Source organism: Psittacula echo, assembly GCF_963264785.1.
Source record: "Psittacula echo genome assembly, chromosome: 8".
In the NCBI taxonomy this organism is placed as follows: domain Eukaryota; kingdom Metazoa; phylum Chordata; class Aves; order Psittaciformes; family Psittacidae; genus Psittacula; species Psittacula echo.
Genome location: NC_137744.1, coordinates 8,827,464 through 8,848,929, shown reverse-complemented (window position 1 = coordinate 8,848,929; position 21,466 = coordinate 8,827,464). Strand labels below are relative to the sequence as shown.

General features: G+C 47.2%; 1 protein-coding gene across 1 annotated transcript in view; it reads left to right on the top strand.

Moving 5' to 3' along the window:
- The window catches only part of LOC308224536 (vascular endothelial growth factor receptor kdr-like), a gene marked incomplete at both ends in the record, with an annotated part of 118,106 nt that overhangs the window by 20,635 nt on the left and 76,005 nt on the right, over positions 1 to 21,466 (top strand). Inside the window, 2 exons of the mRNA XM_080624572.1 lie at positions 12,091 to 12,187; positions 15,975 to 16,186. Of these exons, the coding sequence (XP_080480698.1) occupies positions 12,091 to 12,187; positions 15,975 to 16,186 (309 nt within the window). The remainder of the gene's footprint in view (positions 1 to 12,090; positions 12,188 to 15,974; positions 16,187 to 21,466) is intronic.

The window sequence follows — 21,466 nt, the reverse complement described above, 5'->3', positions numbered from 1 at the left end:
GCCCTAAATATCTGGCTATTTTTAGATGAGTCTTTTTCTGGTGCTGCTTTTCATAATAAGGAAAACCTTTGAAGGATTTGTGCTTTATCCCTATGCACAACAGGAATTAAAATAAATAAATAGGTCTTAAATATTTAGACATGAAGAGAGAAGAATTTCCTGCCCAGCTTTTGCTGAGTGGCGTAGGTGGCTTTAATGAAAACCGGGTCCGCTCCTGGGTGCCCATCAGTGTTTTCTTTGCTTGGAAGTGACTGCAGTAAAGCACCTTTAAAAGCAGGACACTGCAAAGGAAATCTGCTGTTTCCAATGTCACTGTGCAGTCATCTCCCCCATGCAATAGTTTTTCCAGATGATGAACTGATCTGCTGCAACAGAAGATCTAGTAAAAGGCAGGGACACCTTCCACTAGAGCAGGTTGCTCCAAGCCCCTGTGTCCAACCTGGCCTTGAACACTGCCAGGGATGGGGCAGCCACAGCTTCTCTGGGCACCCTGGGCCAGCGCCTCAGCACCCTCACAGGGAAGAGCTTCTGCCTAAGAGCTCATCTCAGTCTCCCCTCTGGCAGGTTAAAGCCATTCCCCTTGTCCTGTCTGTACAGGCCCTTGTCCAAAGCCCCTCTCCACGTTTCTTGTTGGCCCCTTTAAGCACTGGAGCTGCTCTAAGGTCTCCCCTTAAGCCCTTTAGGTGTTTGACCCCCACAGAGCCCCTCAAAGTAACCCCTGAAGGATCTGGCTCTGAAAAAGCCAGCTCAGCCCTGGGCATCACACTTACAGTATCACCCACGGGCTGCCCCTTCCCTGGGCTTGTGGGAGACTGTGCCCAGACACCAGCAACTGCTTTTCCTCCATCCTCGGAAGGTTAAGTGAGCTGATGTGGGAACCTGCGGGGGACAGAGGAAGGGACTTGTGTCAACAGGCAGCCATGCTATGTAGACTTGATAAATATGTGCAGTGCTAATTCGAAGCAGATTCCTGCTTTGCCACAAGCAGAATTCCTCCAAACCCTGCCATCAAAAACATTATGTCACAGCTGCCTAACAAACAGGGGAGAAGTTGGGGTCGTCTCAGGGTAACAGTGCGGTGGAGGCTGTAAGGAAGTGATTGAAGCCCTGTTCCATGGCCTGATGGAGTTTGTCATTAAGAAGGATTTCACAAGTGATTTGCAGCCAATTCCCTGGGTCCGATTGGTACTTTCCAGCTTAATGCAAACCAGTGAGGAAACCAGCTTCCAGACCTAGTTCGGCCAAACTACCCAGGGAGGTTGCAGGCAAGAGATAACATAACATCGCCTGGGGCTGCGGAAATGTAACTGAAACTGGGACTGGGTTTGAAGGGGATAGTTAGGTTTTCGCTCCCCATCCCCAGCAAACAGCTTTTATCTTGTCTCCCAAAATAGCAACCTTCAAAATAAACAAAAAAGAGGAAACCCTCCTGAGACAGGCACACAGACAGAAGTGGAACACAGCTGATCGAAACCAGATTCCAGCATCCAGTCCAAAGTCAGTTTCAGCCCATTTCTTCTTAATGGGTAAAGTTAAGAAACTGAGAAAACAAAGTAATTACCCACCACGCAGATTTCACTGACACTAAGCTTACGCATTTCTGACACATTTTGATGATCAAATCCATCTCTGGTTAGTGTGGAGCATCCACTGCGTTGATCTCGGGAGGCTTTGGCTTATTTGCTTCTGGATTTGTAGCTCAAGAAAAATGATAAACCAAGGCTAACAGGGGTGGGCTTTTGTTCTGCTTCACTCTGATCATTCACCTTCCCCATTCTCCATCCCTCTCGTGGCCTTCCCTTGGCCGGCTCCTTCTGCAGGTCAGTGATTCATCACACAGGAGGACACAGATGTTCTTTACAAAGAAGTATTTCCAGGCAGGCTCATATTTTAACTAGAAAAGAAGGCTGGGGATGAGGAATGAGGAGGAAGTCACCACTGTGCAAAGGGATGGGGAATTGCCCAGTTTCCACCGGAGTTGGTATGATGCTGCCTATAGGACACAGCAGCACCCACAGGAGCAGGGCTGACTGCTGGATTCATACCGGCAAGGCTCCAAGCAGGAAACCTTGGAGCATGTGGCTGGAGACAAGAGGCCGTCTCTCTGAGCAGCTAATCCATAAGTATCTGGTGGGCAGTGGGCAGTCATGTTTGATGGCTACACTAGGATTTAGCTGTGGAGCATGTCCAGAGGTTGTTTTGCAAACCACCCTCTTATCATTCAGTAGAACCTCATCCAAATTCCTCTGTCAGCTCTTGTGTTTCCTAGAAAACAGTTGTCCTCTTCTGAGGTCTGGCTTGTGGACACTCCTGAGTCCAAAGCTGAGAACACCCACTGTGCTTTGAATCCCAGCAGTGCTGGGAAAGGGAAGAGACTTGTACCCCAGGTCAGGCCCAGGTAGGCTGTCTCAGCAAAACATCGTGGCCCCAGTACTGCCTAAATGTGGCAGCTGGAGCTCTAAGAGATTACTTCATATAGGTCACCAGCAAATGTTTTCTGAAGGACATCTCCTAACACATTATCAAATCTAATTTTAAATATTCCTAAAGATAGGGCTGGCATCATTGCTTCCTTTGGGAGATGAATGACACAGGCTGATCTAACTCAACCTTGGGAAGATTTTGGTTTCTTTCCCTAGACTCTTTACCAGTTGCAACAGAAAAAGCAGATAAACAGCTGCCCTTGGTATCAGCTCTCCCATTATTCCAGTATCAGATCTCCCATGATTCCAACCTCTCCAGTTAAACACTCCAATTTACAAAATCACTGTAGCATCTAAAGACCCATTACAGTGTGTGCTGTGCAAGAGAGGAGCATCACATCTATTGAAAGGGCTCTTGGTCTTCAGGTAAAATAGTGTGTCAAATAACCAGATCAGCAGCAAAAGGGATGGGGTTTAAACCAGGCTGACATTTTGCTTGAGATGCAGAAAACTGTCAGAACATGATGATATTGAGTCAAAATTGTCTATATAAGCATCTTTGATACCTGAGGTGTCAGAGTTAAGCTAAACACTCACAGAAGGGGGATAGAGATGAGCTCTTAGGCAGTTCTTCCTGTGAGGATGCTGAGGTGCTGGCACAGGGTGCCCAGAGAAGCTGTGGCTGCCCCATCCCTGGCAGTGTTCAAGGCCAGGTTGGACACAGGGGCTTGGAGCAACCTGCTCTAGTGGAAGGTGTCCCTGCCCCTGGCAGGGGGTTGGAACTGGATGAGCTTTAAGGTCCCTTCCAACACAAACCAGTCTGGGATTCTATGAAAACTGTGATCTGGTTGCATGTATTTAGTATCTTAACTGTTCCCTTCCTTAGGTTTGGGCTACTGATCATTGACTGAATATCATAGAACACAGAGAAAATGATACTCTAAAATAGTAACTTGCAACCCACAGCTTCTGCTAAAGCAGTCATTCCGTAACTTCTCACCCTTCTCTGGTCATTTTAACGTCTCTCTAGCGTATCCACCTCATACTCTTCCAAAGTCTTTTCCTTAGGATGCATTATCATCATATTTCATTGTCGAAGGAGTAAGCTGACACACAGCACAATAATTTAACTGACTCAGTGCTTTGAAATACTGTGCTGCTTGTTAAAATCACCTCATGTCACACACAGAGTGTCTGTGTTAATGCATGTTCTGGCTAGGAACTGAAATAGCCAGGCAAGGTGAACCGCAGTTATCACCCCCAACAGCTACGTAAATACACATCTACATGGAAAGTGGGATTGTACTTGGGGTTAATGCTGCGAGGGCTTCCATTTGTGTGGTATGGCCAGGTGAAATGGAATTTCCCAACTTCTCCTTTCCATTTCTTTGCTTTTCATTTACGTGAGTGCTACTTGCCAAACTCCGTGGTACCAAAGCTGCCATTCAGGAGCAGGTCAGACTGATCTGAATTATTACTATTGAAAGTTGTTTCATGATTACCCTACATGGATGATGGGGTAGATCAGCTCTATGGCTCTAACAGTCTGCTCCAGGTGCCTGCACAACCCAATACCACAACAGGCTTTCAACACGTGCGAAACCAGCATTATTTTAATGAATACTGGCAAAAACTCCATTTCACCATGGATGGCCGCTCCTGACAGCAACTTTTATGGAAACCTAAGGGAAATCCCTCCTCTGTATTGTTTTCTGCCAGCTTAAAGTCTGACCTCTACCGGCAGTCGGGATGAATTCTAAGTGGATGCATGGATGGGTATTGCCTGAACACTGAACCAAAGGCTACTTCTTGCCTATGGAAAAACCAACCTCACCACATCCTCCTTGCCTCCTGCCTTGCGAGTGGACCGACCTGTGTGCAGCTTTAATAGTCCCTCGGTGCCCTCCATGGGAAGTGCCACCATGGGACAGAACCACCAGATGTATTTACAGTCTGCCACAGAGTGCTCAGTAATGTTGTGATCAACAAGTAAAAAGATAAAATAGAATAAATTACCATTATTATATACACACAGAAAAGAAAATTGTGATGGCTACTGACATTTCAACAGGAAAAGATGAGACAGGCATAAAACTGTACAGAGGAGAAGACCTATTGAAAACCTTTCTACTATTGCTCTAACTTAAAAGAAGTCCATTATCTTTAACAAAACATCCAGCTGAAGAGCTTTACTCTTTATGTGCAGGCAGCCCCTTTATTCCAGGTTAAAAGTCCAAAGTCCAGTATAAATGTTAAAACTGGGTAGGAGCAAGAGAGACATCCCTTGTGCATCCACAGAGATTATTACTTGTGGTCCTGGCTCCTATCAAGTGAGACTTCAATAGTGACAGATCCATTCTGTGCACAAGAGCAGGCTGGGAATGGCTCTTGGAATAGAGTCAGCACAACAATTGCTTTCATTATTTGCAGCTGTACAAAACAAATCAGTTTGAGAGAAAGAGAGGTGCCAAATGTGATCCCATTGATGTGTGAGTGAACACAGAGATTGGTGCTGCGCCACGACACACATGAAGCCTGTGAATTACTGCTGTTGACTTTGCAGCCTTACATGTCACCCATGATAAATGAGCTACTTTGGTGATAGCTACTCAAAATAATGCAGTCATTTGGTTAAAAGAGTTTTAAAGCACTCTTTCCTTAGCATCCCAAACTTTGGGAGTTACTACTCACCGTGTCCAAACCATCTTGCACCGAGCAATTTTGATTAGATTAAAGGGAGCTGAATGCAGGGCTGGACAGGCTGCAATTATAACTTGATCCATGGGTCTACTGTCTGTAGCTATGAGCAACTGATATCCAGCTATCTATCCGTCAGTACACAGACAGGCTCCCAGGAGCTCACCTGTGGGGACAGTTCTGAGTTGACAGAGGAACACAGGGATGCATGGCAAGAACCTACTGAAGGCAGATGTACACAGCCTTTTACTACCTCATTTTCCTACCCAGTGCTCTGGAGAAAGGGGAGGAACCTTGTCTAGGTTCACTTCCAGATAAATGCTATATTATATCTGAAGACTGAGTAGCAGTTAGTCCTTATTTGTTGAGTCACAGAATCATAAGCTAAACAGAATTCCAGACTGGTTTGGGTTGGAAGGGACCTCAAAGCTCACCCAGTTCCAACCCCCTGTCACGGGCAGGGACACCTTCCACTAGAGCAGGTTGCTCCAAGCCCCTGTGTCCAACCTGGCCTTGAACACTGCCAGGGATGGGGCAGCCACAGCTTCTCTGGGCACCCTGGGCCAGCGCCTCAGCACCCTCACAGGGAAGAGCTTCTGCCTAAGAGCTCATCTCAGTCTCCCCTCTGGCAGGTTAAAGCCATTCCCCTTGTCCTGTCCCTACAGGCCCTTGTCCAAAGCCCCTCTCCAGGTTTCCTGTAGCCCCTTCAGGCACTGGAGCTGCTCTAAGGTCTCCCCTTCAGGAGCCTTCTCTTCTCCAGGCTGAACCAGCCCAGCTCTCTCAGCCTGGCTCCAGGGCAGAGCTGTTCCAGCCCTTAGAGCCCTCTGGGAGGCAGTGAAGGGCAGGATGAACGTGCTGTGCTGGGTGAGCCATGGGGCCAAGGCCACCAGCAGAGAGGTGCATCAGGCTTGCAGAGGGGCTGCTCCCCATGATGCCTCATCCTCAGACTCACGTGTGCCCCTGTTCCTGCTCTCACTTGGTGCCTTGACTGAGGAATGTGCCCTCTCCTCAGGATAGTCAAGTCAAGAAGAATGAAAGCTATGTCTGGAGCGCCTATGAAGTAATCCTGTCTGGGAATCATTGGAAATGCATCTGCAACCCTGAAGCATCCCTCAGGAGACCACGCTGGGGAGAGGCAAAGACAGTTTCATACCTCACATGTTTTGGTTTTTCCCCTGAAGTCCTTAGCACAGAGCGTGGTCTCTTTGTGTGTGTGTCTCATTCCCACTGGGTCTGCATGTTTGCTAAGCATGGAGATGTGCCAGGTCTTTTCTTTCCCAGAGGAATTGCCATAATCTGGATCAAGAAATAACAACATTCCCAGCCTTTTTTTTTCCATCGTCATGAGATTATTGCATTTCCTAAATACTTGAAACCCTGCTTGAGTGCATGGCAGATGATTGCAGATGTTGCCACCTCCTTTCCCAGATTTCATGTTTATTTTATGGCTGTAGATCGAAGTTCTCAACTTGTCATCCAGTTACAAAGCAAGGACGTGTCCCCTCACTCCATAACTCAGCATAAGCACAGGGTGGTGATATCTCTGTCATTCCTTAGGCCTCTACACTCTGCAGTGTCAGAGGGAAAACAATGGCTCTGATTAATGAGCTGCTGCTGCCAAAGACCAAACAGCTTTGACCTCGAGTTGCTTTCTGTGACCTCTTTCCATAAATCTGCAACTGATCCAGTGATCCGTATCATGGACAGCTGGGAAAGCACAGGGCAGGGGAGGTGCAGGGAGTTGCCTTTGGGCAGGTGTAGTGGAGCTCCAAGGGTTGGGGTTTGATCATAGAAACACCTGAGAACAACTCCTGTTGGTTGACCCAAGGGGTTGTAAGCACTGAGGTGGCCTTGCTGAAGGGTTTCTGCTGATTCCAGGAGGAAACCAGAGTGAGCCGGTGCCACTTCATCAGGAAGTGCTGATGCATCTATGGGTGAGGAAAAGCTTTGTGGGAACAAATCCCAAGAGCAGGGCCAACGCCTTATCTTATCTTTAAACACTTGCTCTACTGAGCAGTTGTTTTTGCTGTGCTGTGTTGATGTCTACTCCCCTGGAGACTAATGGTTTAATTTTTTGTTGTCACTGGTATCATTTACACCCATACTACTGTCTCTGGCTGAGCTACACAAGCTCCTATTTGTGACAGGCAGAGGAGAAGAAGGGCTGTGAACTGCTCCCCTTTCCCATGAGTCAGCTAAACAAATGCTGGTTTCTCTGGTTTGGAAAACAAGGGAAAACATGAAGCCTGCTGCTCTGCCAGCAGATACTCTTGGGTTAACACAAGCATTCGAATAGTCTGAAAGAATCTTAGCTGTCTCTCTGGATGAGATTGTGATTGCTCATTGAATGTTGGATGAACTCCTGCAGCTTCTGTAGAGATGGAAGCTCTGCCTCTGGCCTACATGTTGCTCGTTCTGTGCCCACACAGACCGTTTCCATTGCAGGACCACTCTGGGGATTCCTGCTTGTTTCTAGGTGGCTCACGAAGTGTCCTCAATGTACTGCCAGCAATGCACAAACCAGTTTTCAAATGTTGTGGTATGTGCCTCTTCCCCTCTCCTGCTAAAATCAGCTCTCAAACTCTGCCTTCCAGTCCTTTCTAATGGGACCTGATGTGTCCTACCATCCAGATCTATGCAGAAGAGTGACTTTACACACATGTATAGTCCCTGGAGTTCAACCATGTGCAAACAGCTATTTATGAGCCCAAGTCCCTGTGGAGTCAGTCTAACCTGCTTCATTCAGCTGTCAACACAGTCATCTTTGGTTTGCCTTGCAATTATTTCCTTGTCATCTGATGCAGAGGTCAGGTGCTCTTTGATACTGTTCCTTCAGCTTTCCCCTCCTCCATGCACTGCACTGCCCCAAAAGGGTATGTGGATCTCCTACTCAGATATCATACTGACGTTTGCACCTTCAATCTCACAAGCATTTGTAAGTGCTCCCTTGGGGATAGCCACTGGGTAGTTACAGTACCTGGAGGATGCTTGAAGGAAGACTGCTACAATAAGAAACAGAGATTAAAACCGGTTTTTATCTGTGTGCACTGATGGTCCCAGCATGAACAAACAACAATTCACTTAGTGTGGGAGGGATCTCCATCAGCCAAGTGAGATAGAGTTAGAAATCATCTGACAGAGAGGTGAGGGAGGTCACACATTACCCTCTGCCTGGGGACCCTCCCATGTTTAATGTTGGCTGTGCTGCTACATCAGATTATCCCAGGAAAAGCAGTTTTCAGTATACTTTTCTTCCCTGGACAATGTATCAGCCTTTCACATCTCGCTCCCAAGGATTTGTGTGGTTGTGCTGTGTTTGGGGTTTTCACTGCCAACAGCAGAATGTTAAAGTCCAAACTGAAGGTAAAAACAAACTCTCAGCAAAAGAAATAGTGCAGAGAGGCTCTGGACAGAAGGTCTGTCCTGACTTGGGGCTCTTTCTAGGGGCTGTCTTTAGCCTAGTGATGCTCTTAAGTCTTACTGTAGTCAACTTGTGTTAGCAACAAGTGAGGTCAGGAACCTCACATCAGGTGCTCTATGTCACTTCCCAGAGGGGCCTGGCTTTCTCCCTTGGTTTACAGAGGGGATGCTGTGTTAAGACCTGTTTGAAGCTCTGCACGAGGCAACTTAGACTGAACCATTCAAGAAGTTGCCCAGAGAAGCTGTGGCTGCCCCATCCCTGGCAGTGTTCAAGGCCAGGCTGGATGAGGCTTGGAGCAACCTGCTCTAGTGGAAGGTGTCTGGGCCCATGGCAGGGGGTTGGAACCGGATGAGCTTTAAAGTCCCTCTAACACAAAGCAGTTTGTGATCTAAGGACGGATACTGGTTCCTCACCCCAACCAGGCAGCAGTGTTAGCTTCACAGAAAAATGGCAGGGACAGCCATGGGACCAGAGCTGATTCCTAGGCCTTCACAATGGAAGCTGTCTGTTCCCCTGTAGGGCTTTGCAATGGTAATGACAAGGCTGGCATGAGTATTTGGGTTTAATGTTATGACCCCTGTAGCTGTAAAGCAGGCCCAGAATTATTTAGCAGAGAAAAGGAGAATGTTAGTTTAGGCCTGGACATTGTAATTGGAGATGTGCAATCAAAGCACATTATCTTCAGCAAGGGTGTGCACCACCAGGCATGGTACAGCATGCCTGCTCTCCTTACAGGAAGCTGTGTGCAGCATCCTAACGCCTTCCAAAAGCCATGAGCTCCTTAAATATATAAACCAAATATGAAAGTGGAGTAGATCCATTTCCTCACATCCAACATGCCCGAGGACAAAGACATCCTGTGCTTTGCCCCCCAAAAATGAAGTCTAGCTCTAAAGGGACCAGGGAAGGTTAAAAACATGAGGCATTGTCCTGCCAGTCCTGGCACTGAGGTGTCCTGATGCAGCCTCAGCCCAACCTTTTCCCTCACTCCTCTCCCAGTTTTGCCCTCAAACCTGATTTTTCCAGCCCTGCTATTCCAGAAAGGGCACAGGCTGTGTTTATATAAACCCTCTGTCACCTGGCAGCAGCCACCAAATGTGTGTGTGGCAGAGGCATTTCTCCTCCTGTCCTCCATGGGCTAGGAAAGCACTGAAATTACACTTTGCTTATTCTTTTCTTCAGCTCCCAAAGCCAAAATAAACTCTGGGAAAGAAGCAGCTCAGAAGAATAAACAGAATAATTGAAAAATACCTTTTCTTTCAGCAAAAAACAGTCTCAAATATTACAAACCCCAAGGACTGCATTTGCTCTCTGGTCCCAACAGCAGCTTAGGTCTGGTGCCAGCTCCCTAACCCTGCACTCCAGATCCCACCGACAGCATCACGCTTGCACAGGAGAGGTGACATTCAGGCCTGTGCAAAGGCCAGCTCGAGACACCAGCTAAGCCCCCCTGAGCCCTAAGAACAACTGCAGGCACAAGAGGAAAGAAAGAACGGATTATTTCAAACCCCAGGATTTTCCAAGTCAAAGAAATACCTGGCTGAAGCCACAGCGTGACCATCCCAGAGCAGAGCATGGTGGTGGCTATGTCTTGGGAGAGCCACCCAGGACCCAAACATGGCTCAGCCAGCAAATGACACTTGACAAACACAGACAAAGCCAGGTTTTGGATAGTTTTCGCAAGGCACAGGAGCTTAACAGGCTGAAATCCCTCAGCTCCATGAAATGACCTGAGCCAGAGCTCAGCCTATGCACAGTGAGAACGGTTGTTTCTAGAAACAGGAGGGGGCTTGGAGTACCTGCCTTATACTGTCTCCTCCTGTGGAATTTGGGGCTTTTCCTGTTGATTCTTTGCTAAATGTGATGCTGCAGCCTGCACGTCACCCTGAATGTGTTTAGGAATAATGGTACATCTTAGAAGAAAGGGGGACTGCAGGGCTGGAAGCCACTGTAATATTACATGTAATAGAAGTTCTAGGTAGGGCCATGCTAAACGATGTCACACTCATCCCCTGGAGGGGTTTGTGTTGTCCAGAGTCCAACTTCTTACTCTGCAAAGGACTTTACAGATACAGTCATGCAAAACTGGAGTGGGTGTCTCTGGTACTGAGGCAATGGCCAGGACTAGGTTAAAGTCTCAGCTAGAGGTCTACAGGAAGGGTCAGGATGCCTTCCAGGGGAGCCCATCACCGTGCTGTCTGCGCAGGAGCCCCTGAGGGAAGGATTCTGTGGTGCTGTGAGATTAGCTGGCCTCCCCTGAGTTACTGATGGGAATTTGAATGGCACACGGGAGAAGCCAGGCTCTCCAAGTGGGAGTGATTCACTCTCCATGCTGAGGGAATATGCCAGGCTAAGCGCATTTTACTTGAATTCAGCAAAAAAGAGATGAGAGCTGGGAGGTGGGAGGCAAGAAAATCACTGTTTCATCCAGTTGAAAAGTTAAACCCTAATGTTTCTCTTTTTGGTAGATATGTTACCTTCACTTTTCTGCTGAGAATAATGCCTCTGTTGTTATAAGCCCAGCTAAAGATTTCTGGCTTATCAAGTTCAAGGCAAAGGAGAAGATGGAGATTTGAGAAGCAGGAGGGGAAAGAAAACATATGGCTTTAATGCCAGAGCTTTGGAAATTGAGATACTTATCTAAGTCTGTTTTCTCCTTCCCTTGATTATGTTACTTTGAATTTGGACAAGGAATCAAGCCTGGCCAACTTCATCTCTGTTTCTTCTCAATTTCACTTTCTGACAATTCTATCATCGTGATGTACACTCAGATATGTGTGAGGACAGCTTCACATTCAAAGACATTTCTTGGGCCTGGAGATAATGATGAGAGAGACCTTTATCACTACTGTCATTAAAGACTGTTGTCATCAGAGACCTGACAAACCTTGTCACGCCAGCAGTGATGATGCGGTCCCAGACCCAGACGTGCAGATGTCCCTTGTACACCCGTGTTTGAGGGCCACACTGCCCTCAAAGCCAGCAGCTCCCTGTTTAGTTCACATGCAGCGTTTGTGGATGGTGCTCTGGAAAAGAGCAGGAGCTTGATTCACTTTTCATACAGCAGATGCTGCACAGTTGTGAGTCAGAGCCGCTCCCCAGAATTATTTTCTCTTCTCTACTCTTACTGATTAAAACATAATGTATGAGTTCTCCCATCAAATGATTTCCCAAAGACCTGGCTCCTTATGTCTTTCTATGGGGGTAAATCGTTTTGAAAGCAATCTGTTCTCCTCTGTCTGCAATAACTCAATTATAACCGATAGTAATAACTCCTCTATCCGCAATAACTCAGAAAGCCAGGTCTAAATAAAGAGAGAGAAAGACTATTGGCAAAAACGCAGGTGCTCAGTGTTAGAAAACAGATAAATAAAGGAAATTACAAACCAACCAAGGGGATCTCATGCTAACTCCACACTCAACTGAATTACATCAGCATAAACAATCACTGAGCTCCCAAATTAGGAACCATTTCCAAAACAGAAAGCTGCCTGTGCTGTATTGTGCCTGTTCTCATGTTCTGTCTCACGTCCTCTTTATTTGGGGCAGGTCTGGCTGAGGAAGAAGCTTTTGAGAAACCAACGCTAAGCATTGCCAAAGACCACATTGTCATCCTACCAGGAGACACCCTAAAGATAAAATGCAGGTAAGGATTGCTCCAGTGATGCTGGATTTCCTTTGTTGTACTGATTACCTCGGCACAGGACAGCTTCTGGGTAGGATGGATGCTGCATAGCCAGCTAGGGACCGGTGCTGTTCATGCATTTCTCCATGAGGAAGATTTGATGGGCTGTAATAGAGGAGGCAGGAAAGTCCCAGGTCAGCATTTGGCTTGGCCTGATTCTTCATGTTCTAAAAGGGGCCCAAGCAACATCCTAAGTCAGCACATGGGAAAGCTTATGGAAGGGGGATGTACCATGGTTAAGGACATGGCTGGGAAATCCTCGTCTGAGAATAGGTTCAGATTCAGCAACTCTGCAGCTCAAATCTTTCCTTCACTCCCTGTCCATAAGTAAATGACAAACAAGGTCACCAGGGCATGTCACTACCTCTTTACATATATAAATGAGCTTAAACTTCCTAACTTCAAATACCATCTAGCTTATGACAGTTAAATAAACAACAGTTAGTATGTGTGCATTCAAAGCCCTGACCTGTTTAAACATATCATTCCTGAAATCAAAGATAACCAAGACTAGTAAAAACCAGACTGCTGATATTGTAAATGATGGCAACTCCTCAGTTCTTGGCACAATGTGCAAAACCAACAAAGCAACAAGTAAAACTGTGGTAATGACGGGTGTTTACAGGGAGATGATCCTCTGGAAATGGGGGATATGGGGTTTGGACACAGCTAACTGGCAAATACAGAGTCAGAGCACTTTCTGCTGTGTCAGAACATATATTAACTTGCTTGGTCACAGAGAGGTCTCTGACTGGGGTGTGTGTAGGTGTCACTTGTTCTGAGTGTGACGGATCTGCTAAACCACTGTGAAAGGTGGGGCTTTAACTTCTTCCAAGCATGTAAGAGGGAAGGCTTAAGGCAATACAAACTGCCACAGCTGCTGTCACGCACACACATTATTTTACACCTTCTTGCAAAGTCCCCTTGACCGTAGCCACTACATGGATGGGTTCTTGCACTAGAAGTTACTGGAAACAGTAAGAAAAAGCAGAGGGAAGGTAAATCTAGGCTGTGGCTTATGCTAACACCTATGTCCCTTCTGATTTTTTGTCCTGTCTATTTAATTCATTGTTATAATGCAAGGTAAATCGACTCACACTGTATAAACCTGTGATGTCTTCTGGAGCATAAGGCAAGTTTCCTCCAATACCCCCAGCTAGCTGCATGGCTTGTGAGGTCAGAACAACCTGACAGTGGTAATTTTAGCTTGGCAAGCAGTAAGCATGATGGCAATAAAGCTTAAACAGTCCTTTAAAATCTAGATGCAGCACTTCATAAAACACATTACGTGGGCATGAGCTCGGTGTAGTGCTCCAGGCCAATTCCATCAATACTTTTTTCTCCATCCACTACCTTTTTAATCTATAGGAACATCCTGTTTTTCTCATACCACCAGATGAATAAATAGGTGAAGAAATTATTAGCATTCAATCCCAAACTGCTTTATGGATGCAAAGCCATAAATCCATATGACGAGTCTGAGAAGCAGAAAAGCATGCTGGCAGAGGCCTGGAGCACTTCACTGCCTTGACTCAGGTCATGCAAGAGCTGGGAATAGAAGAGAGAAGTATGATTTCTGCACTTGGGGTGCAAGATTCTCTGTACCAGGTCTTCTGTGGGTGTCTGTCATCCTGCCTCCTCTGGCATACTCACAGGTGAACTCTGGACTGGCCTGAAGGTTGCTCCAGAGCCCTTCATACTTCAGGGAGCATTAGGGCTGTGTGGAGGACAGCAGGAGACAGGAGGCCAAGCAGGTGACCCTATGGTTACTCTGTGTGAACATCCCTTCTCCCTTAAACTCCATTCATTTGAGGTTCTTGGCCAGGATTTCCTGATTTTTGGCAGCCTGGCCAAAGCTACTGCTGCAACTTCCTTTTGCCAGACTTGTGAAAATCCCGAAGCAATAGCCAAAGCCTTCATCTTCTACCAGGATAAAACAGGGGAGGAAAAAGTAGGCACATGTAAGGAAGCACAAGTGTGTGAAATCCCTGACCTGCTCCTCTGAGCCACTGGTGCAGGTTTCCAGCCCTGATGGACACCAGACTGGATGATGGCAAAGGGACAGGGACACGATGACAAGCTGGGAGTTGACTGCCTGAATTGTTCCATAGTCCGGGCCTGGAGTCCCATTTCTTGACCGAGGTGGTCATTACATCACTAATGACGCCAGTAAGGTAGGGAAAAGAACAGTGGGGAGGAACCTCTGCATCTAGGAATCATTCAGTGCTCTGAAGGACAGGAAGCTGCTGTGACGGATGAGGTGGGGTTGTCCAAGTCAACAGTGTATCCAAAAAGGAGGGTGAGGCTCTTCACCAGAGAGGATATTCACACTTTTCCCAGTGCTCTTGTTCAGTTCTGTGCTGGGAATAGCCGCAAGAGTTCAGGCCTATGTCCACATCATCTTCAGGAAGGCGACAAAAGGATGGGCAGAAATAGGAGCCAAGAGGATGTTTGTTTAAGTGTCACTGAATTTGCTGGCAAACGCGCTCCCTTATTGCACCTACTGCACCACGACAAAGCCACTGGCACAGGAAGAGCAGTTAGTTCTCAGCTAACTGGAAACTTCACACAGTCTGCTTGTTAGATGCGTTTGGTCCATGTGTCTACACCGGATTTCTCCCCGGCCACACTCAGCTGGGGAAATGCAGAGGTTCTTACTCCTTCCTCAGCTCAGCAAACGCGATAGGGTCAAAGGGAATTCACTGAGTGAGAAGGGGTGAGTCAAGTCCCTGCCCGCCTCCGCTATCACAGACAGAACTGCCTCCTAATGCTAACTTCTTTCCCAGAAAGATCCATGGACAATTACCCCCACACCACACCAGCTTCCACGCTGACCACCAACACCCAGTCTGCCACCAAAACCATCACCTTCACCTCACACACATGTACTAGTACATCACCAGAGCCCTCAAATGCAGCCCAAGCAGAAGAGAGCTCTGAGAGCTCCTACTGCCATGGTGTGAGTGGCCTCATGTTTCTAGTGCAACCAGGGCCTGTTACCAAGCCAACTTTGACCAGTTGAAAGCTCGCCCAAAGTCCTGCAATGGGTTATAAAAAGACCTTGCTTTTTGTTGGTGAACTATGCACAATTGCATTTGACATTTGCTGTGGTCACAGATAAGACAAGGAGGGTGGGTGAGGTGGTGCCTCAGCTGCCCTGCTTGATGTTCTGACTGCTGTGACAAGGTAAACTGGGGAAAAAAACGTGTCTTGAGCAGATATTCCAAGATCTGTAATGTGATTAGTTCCAGCCCCTTCACAGAAATCAACATTGAGACACTGCTGATTAAGCAGGAAAGGTGATGGGAAGTTACATAAATGTCCTCCTCTCTCCAGGCAGCCTTAGAATAAGAAAATATAAGTTAATTTAGCTCTTAAAATATGCAAAGCCCTCAGCTTGGAAGAAACATATAATTTTTTCTGGAGCTTTCTAATGTTTGAAGTGGCTAAAATATAGTGTTGTAAAAACAAACTCGTGCTCAGGAAGCATGAAAATGAAGTTTTCCTCCAGGACCGAGCTTGCTACAGTTCCCACAGACTACTTCAGGAATCTCCCTTGCTCTGGGGAAGAAGGGGGGGTGATCCACCTTCATTTCTGATGGGTAGAAGTGCAAACACCCAGCAGCCTCCATCATTCATCAGCAAATGGCGAGAGTAGGAACACTGGGAACCAGTAAGGGCCAGAAGGATGCCTAAGTTCTGTCTGAAGTCATGACTCCACCTTTAATCCTGGTGTGTTGTGTTACAGGGGAGCACCTTCCGTAAGCTGGCTGTTGAGGGGGGACCAGAAGGAAGACCCCCGGGTGCACGTCAGCAGCTGCCGCAACAGCACGAGGCAAAGCTGCAGCATGCTTGTGATGAGGAGAGTCACAGCCAACGACACCGGGTACTTCACCTGCGTCCACGATGACTCCCCCACGGATGAGGATCTCATGGCCAGGATTTATGTGTTTGTGAAAGGTAAGAATTTCACTCCGGGTTTTGCTACAGCTCTTCGCCAATACAAGCTGCGCTCAGGGTGGGATCTGTGCTAGGCAGAACAGCAACCCAGTCCAGGTGCTTCCACAAATCCCACCTCCCACTGACCCAGCACTGGCTTTGACATGTTGAAGAGGCTGGATATATTTGGATTTTCATGCCAGCTGGATTCACAGGGACACAGATGTGAGAACCAGAAATTACCTATCTCGTTCAATTCCAGGACTTGAAAACTAGACTGTCCCATCTAGTTTTGTGTTCCAAATAACTGATAACACTGATTTCTTTAAACCTCTTGTCCTTTTCTTTTACCTTTATGACTAAATTATTTTATTCTAAAGGGTTTTGTTATCTCAGTGCTTTTCCTAAGTTTCATCCTGAATACCCAAGTCCTCTCTCTTTCCATTCCTCCCCAGGCATGAAACTCCCCAACAACATTCTTTGTAATTCCTCTCTCCTACACATTTGTATGCAGCTTTGTCCCTCTGTGAGACACACTTAGCAAAGCTGGATGACTGCATTAGACATATTTTATTGTACAAAATGGCCCATTGCTCATTTTTGTTCTCTTTGAGCTGCCTCTGCCCCATGTGTCAGAATCACTGAGTTCAGATCAAATACCAAATGGAAGCAAAAACATCAGAGGAGCGTGGTCCTCTGTGGTTAGGTGAATAGATCATGTTGAACAGCCATTTCAGTAATAGTCTTGTTAGAAGAATGTTGCCCCAAAATGCTGGTAGTTTTTTTCAGTTCTACTTGACAAATGCATTACTAAACCACTGAATCATCTTGGATCTTCCAAGATGAAATTGTTGAGTAGTCAGATAAAGGAGCTGACTCCTAGTGTCGTGAATAGGGGATGACACTGGTGCTGAGTAGGCTCAGTAGTCAGTTCCCCACAAATACTCCTGAAAAGGAATGACTTCATTTTTCTAGTAAATGTGATTCTTTGATTCCTCTTCCTAAAACAAATGCTAGAGAGGCAGTGAGTTTGATACGATTGCAATAGTTCAGCAGACTTACACTTCCAGAAAACATGTACCTGCTGGGCAGCTCTGATAGCGCCATGATACTGGTAACGATGGTGACACCCTCTCAAGGTGTGACTTCCATCCCCAGGGGCCTGTGACCTGCCCACACAGCTAAACCAGGTGAGCAGCTGTTTGGTTCATGGGGGTGATATTTTCCTGTCTCTTTTTGCCTGCTGAAAACTGCCCCTTTCCACCCTCATCCTGCTTTCCCAGTGAGTCTTCCTCTTATCGGAAAGTACCTTTTTGGTGCTACTTGGTAGTTCCTGCAGTCATTTCTTTTTTAAATCCCTTTTTATTTCCTTTTTCTGGTTTTGTCCTGTTACTCTAAGCCCTGGTTGCTTCATCCACCCCAGTTCTTGTGCTGAGCTGTTTCCTTTTCTCATTACGCACTGCTCAGATGCCCCACATCTCATATTGTTAACTCAGCCCAGTGCCTATGCTGCAGGAAACAGTGCACTGAAAACTCCATTCTCTCTCCTGATTCATGCCCTGGCTGCCTACCCAGGCCTTCATCACTCTAAGGCAGGAACACATGCAGGAAATTTTATGGATCTTTTGGGACTGCCTGAGGATTTTCTCTAAGAAAACATCTCAGGTTATGAAACACTTGTCAGGGATGCACTTGGAAATGGCAGGATGTCCTCTGGCTTGAGCCTGCAGTGCCAAGGCTCCCCTGGAAAACAGCACTGCATGGCTCATCTCTCAATCACCCTTCAAGACTGGCCTTACTCAGATGCAAGTTCATTGTGTCATATGCCCTCCCTGCTTCAAAAGCTCTTACAGATTCATAGAATCAATCGTAGAATCATAGAACAGTCTGGGTTGGAAGAGACCTTAAAGCTCATCCAGTTCCAACCCCCTGTAATGGGTAGAGACATCTTCAACTAGATCAGCTTGCTCAGAACCACATCCAACCTGGCCTCCAGGGATGCTGCATCCATCACCCCTCTGGGCAACCTGTGCCAGGATTTCACCACCCTCACTGTAAAACATTTCTGCCTCACATTTAGCCTGAATCTCCCCTCATTTAGTTTAAAGCCATCACTCCTCATCCTATCGCAACAGGCCCTGATTAAAAGTCTCTCCCCATCTTTCTTATAGGCCCCTTTTAAGTACTGAAAGGCCACAGCTCGGCCTTCCTGGTCTTCTCCAGGCTGAACAACCCCAACTCTCTCAGTCTTTCCTCACAGGAGAGGTGCTCCATCTCTCTGATCGTTTCTGTGGCCCTCTTATGCTTTAAAAGTTACTGAAGGAGAAGTAGGTAGAAAACAAACCAGCTTGTACTACACATTCCATGGGTGAAGCAGAGCGAGAGGCAAGTCAGCAGGGTTCCCTTGCATCCAGGTCCTAGCTGTTCCAATCCCAAGCTGTTCCATCCCCAGGTGGATGCAAGTGCCTGCTGGGATCTGGCTGCCAGGCTAAGGAAGCTGCCTGGGCCCTGTGAAATGAAGCTATTTATACGTTGGCATGGACACTGCATTCAAGGCATGCTCTTCCATTCAACTTCTGTGTATGTTTGTTGAAAGCCAGTGGGCTCTTTCAGGGACAAGAAAGCTGCTCTTCACTCCACTTAACAATGTAGAGTTAATCAAGGCATTCAGAACCTACCTATGATTTTCTTCCCTATTTAAACATGCCTTCTTAAGGAAACTGCTCTGATGCCTGGACATCACTGAGAAACCCATCAGTTGTCTCCAAGCAAAGAAACTCTCAGTTCCCAGACTGCCAGACCAGGGTGAGGTCCAAAAGCCATCACATCAGACGTCTTGTGAGAGAGCAAGTGCTCAGCAGTGTGTTTATGAGCCTGAGCCAGATGGAGTGAGAAAATGTAGAGCCAGACCCTGAAGGCTGGAGATTCCTCTGAGGTTATGAGCCATTATTGCCAAAAAAGGAAGGGGAATGGTATTTTTTCCCTTCATTCCTGGCCTGCTGCTTGACACCGAAATGAGAACATGATTGTATCGGAAGCGCTGCTTATGGGCTATTATTTCCTTTGCTCGCTTCTGTTTTTACAGCCTCCCTGGTGGAGCTTCTAAGCTCTGTCAGGACCTGGCATTCAGCAGCTCTCCCTCCGGTGCAATTGAGCTGTGACCCTGCACATCAGCCCCATCATGAGGGACCCGAAGGTGGCTGGGTCAGCCTCCATGCACCAGCCATCTGGGGGGAGAGCTCAGGATCTAATCCTCAATAATTGTTCCTGGGGCTTTTTCTGCTTCCCACTGCAGCTGCAAGTCCCAAGGCTCATAATTAAAGAGCAAGACAACCCCCTTCTTCCACTGCCCATCTCCTTCCTGGAAATACAAAGCAGCTTTGGGCTGAACAGAACTACCTGGGTGGTTTTTAACTGCCTGGTTTAGCTTCACTGCAACTTGAGGGGATAATCTCTGCAGGGAAAGGCTGAATGGGAAGAGCAGGCAAGGAACTCTCTGGTGGCTGCTGTCAGAGCACAGGGGGAATGGTGGAAGCCCACCCTCCATCTGCAGAGTATCCTGTCTCTGCTGAGCCAGCTCTCCACCAGTGAAGTCAAGTCAGAAAGTCTTGTGTGGAAGGCACTTCCACCGCAAACTTTCCCAAGCCAGCTCACCAGTGTCATTTGCTTCTGGCTCTCTTCTGCAGTCACCCTTCCCTACCAAACAGATACCTCCCTGTGAGGAACATCTTCATCTACCTCAACCTTTGGGATCTCTGTCCAAAGGAAAGGGCAGGCTGTCTATTCTGTGTTAAAATACAGAAAGCCTCTCTGGAGTGTTTCCGAGGGCACACATAAAATCCAACGTGGCTTAGAGAAGGAGGCGAAAAAGACAAATCAAGGAAAGATTCACTCTGCCTTCCCAAAGGGCTCTCCCGGGCCCCAGCCTAGAGAGAAGTCGGGACTTGCAGCTCTCAGCTATTTGAAATATGTTATATCAGCCGAGCAACTGTCTTAAAGTATGATAGTCCTCAGGGTGTCTGCAGGAAGAGCTCTGCACCAGCTGAAAGGCTGCCTCAGCTTTTGCAGTGGTTTCCCCTTGCAGCCTTCAGCTCTATGCAGCAGTGAGGAATTTGCTATCCCTCTTTGTGCCACTCAGTCAATGCACCAGGAGGAAGGAGCATGAGCTCAATTCTATTTTGCTTCCTTCCATCAGCACAAGTCCCGTTAAGACCATTCTGAAGGAAAAGGGGGTGCATCCAAGCAACTTGTTCTGTTGGAGCATGCCTCTCTTGTATGCTCCCAGGGAGGGCTATGAGCTCTCCCAGCCATCCCCAGCGAAGGTTATGTGCTCTCCCTTGCTATTGCAAAGAATGAGGAGGAGAGGCGGTACAAGCGCTGCAGCAGGACAAAGTGTCACATCAACCACAGTCTCTTCTTTATCAAACTACAGCCCAGAGATGTGAAGCCCCATCTTCTTCATCCCTTCCCCACCAAGAGCAATCTAAAGAGGATGGAAGTACATGAAAGCACCCCTCACATGAGATCATGTTTTGGTTGTGATGTTCTTTGAAGCTGATTTCTGCCTCCTTAATTCTCTTGACAGTTCACAGAGATAATGTGAACGTGAGAAGCAGAATTGCAGGGCCAGGGTGACAGCCCTGACTTGGCTTTGGCTTGCCTTCCAGAAGATATTACCAGTGAGGACAGGGCTGGAGCTGCATTCCTTCTGTCTTTCACACTGGAGACACTGAGACAGCTACACTTGCTGCCAGACACTCAGCAAGCTGAGATAGGCAAATGCTGCACTGTCTGCTGGGTGCGGAGCCCACCAGATAAGGCCCCTGTCTCGCAGACTGATGGAAGCGTTTGGCACCATAACCTAGTTAACAGTGTTTAGGGACACAGGAGATGGAAACACAGGCTATGTCACTGTGCAGAACCCTCTCTGTTGCTCCACAAGTATTAGAGCTGGATCCAAGGGAAAAGAAAGATGTTTTCAATACTGAAACAAGACATTCAGTATCTTCAAATCATATCCTAGAGGGTCACTTGTAAGTGGAGGAGCCTTGTAAGATACGATGCTGAGTGAGCAGCGTAAGTTCCTGGCACTAAGTCAGTGACAGCACTTGACAGCCCAGCAGGAAGAGGTAACAATCCCCTTGCTCATTGATAAAGAATTCCTAAATGAAAGCCTGACAGCCAAAATCTCACACAATCTCTCCCACTTCTTCCTTCCCGTTTCATGTCCACTCAGTAAGTGCTAATGGCTGAGCCATACCCCAGCTCTGCAGCTGGGAGCAGCTAATGCAGGAGACCTGT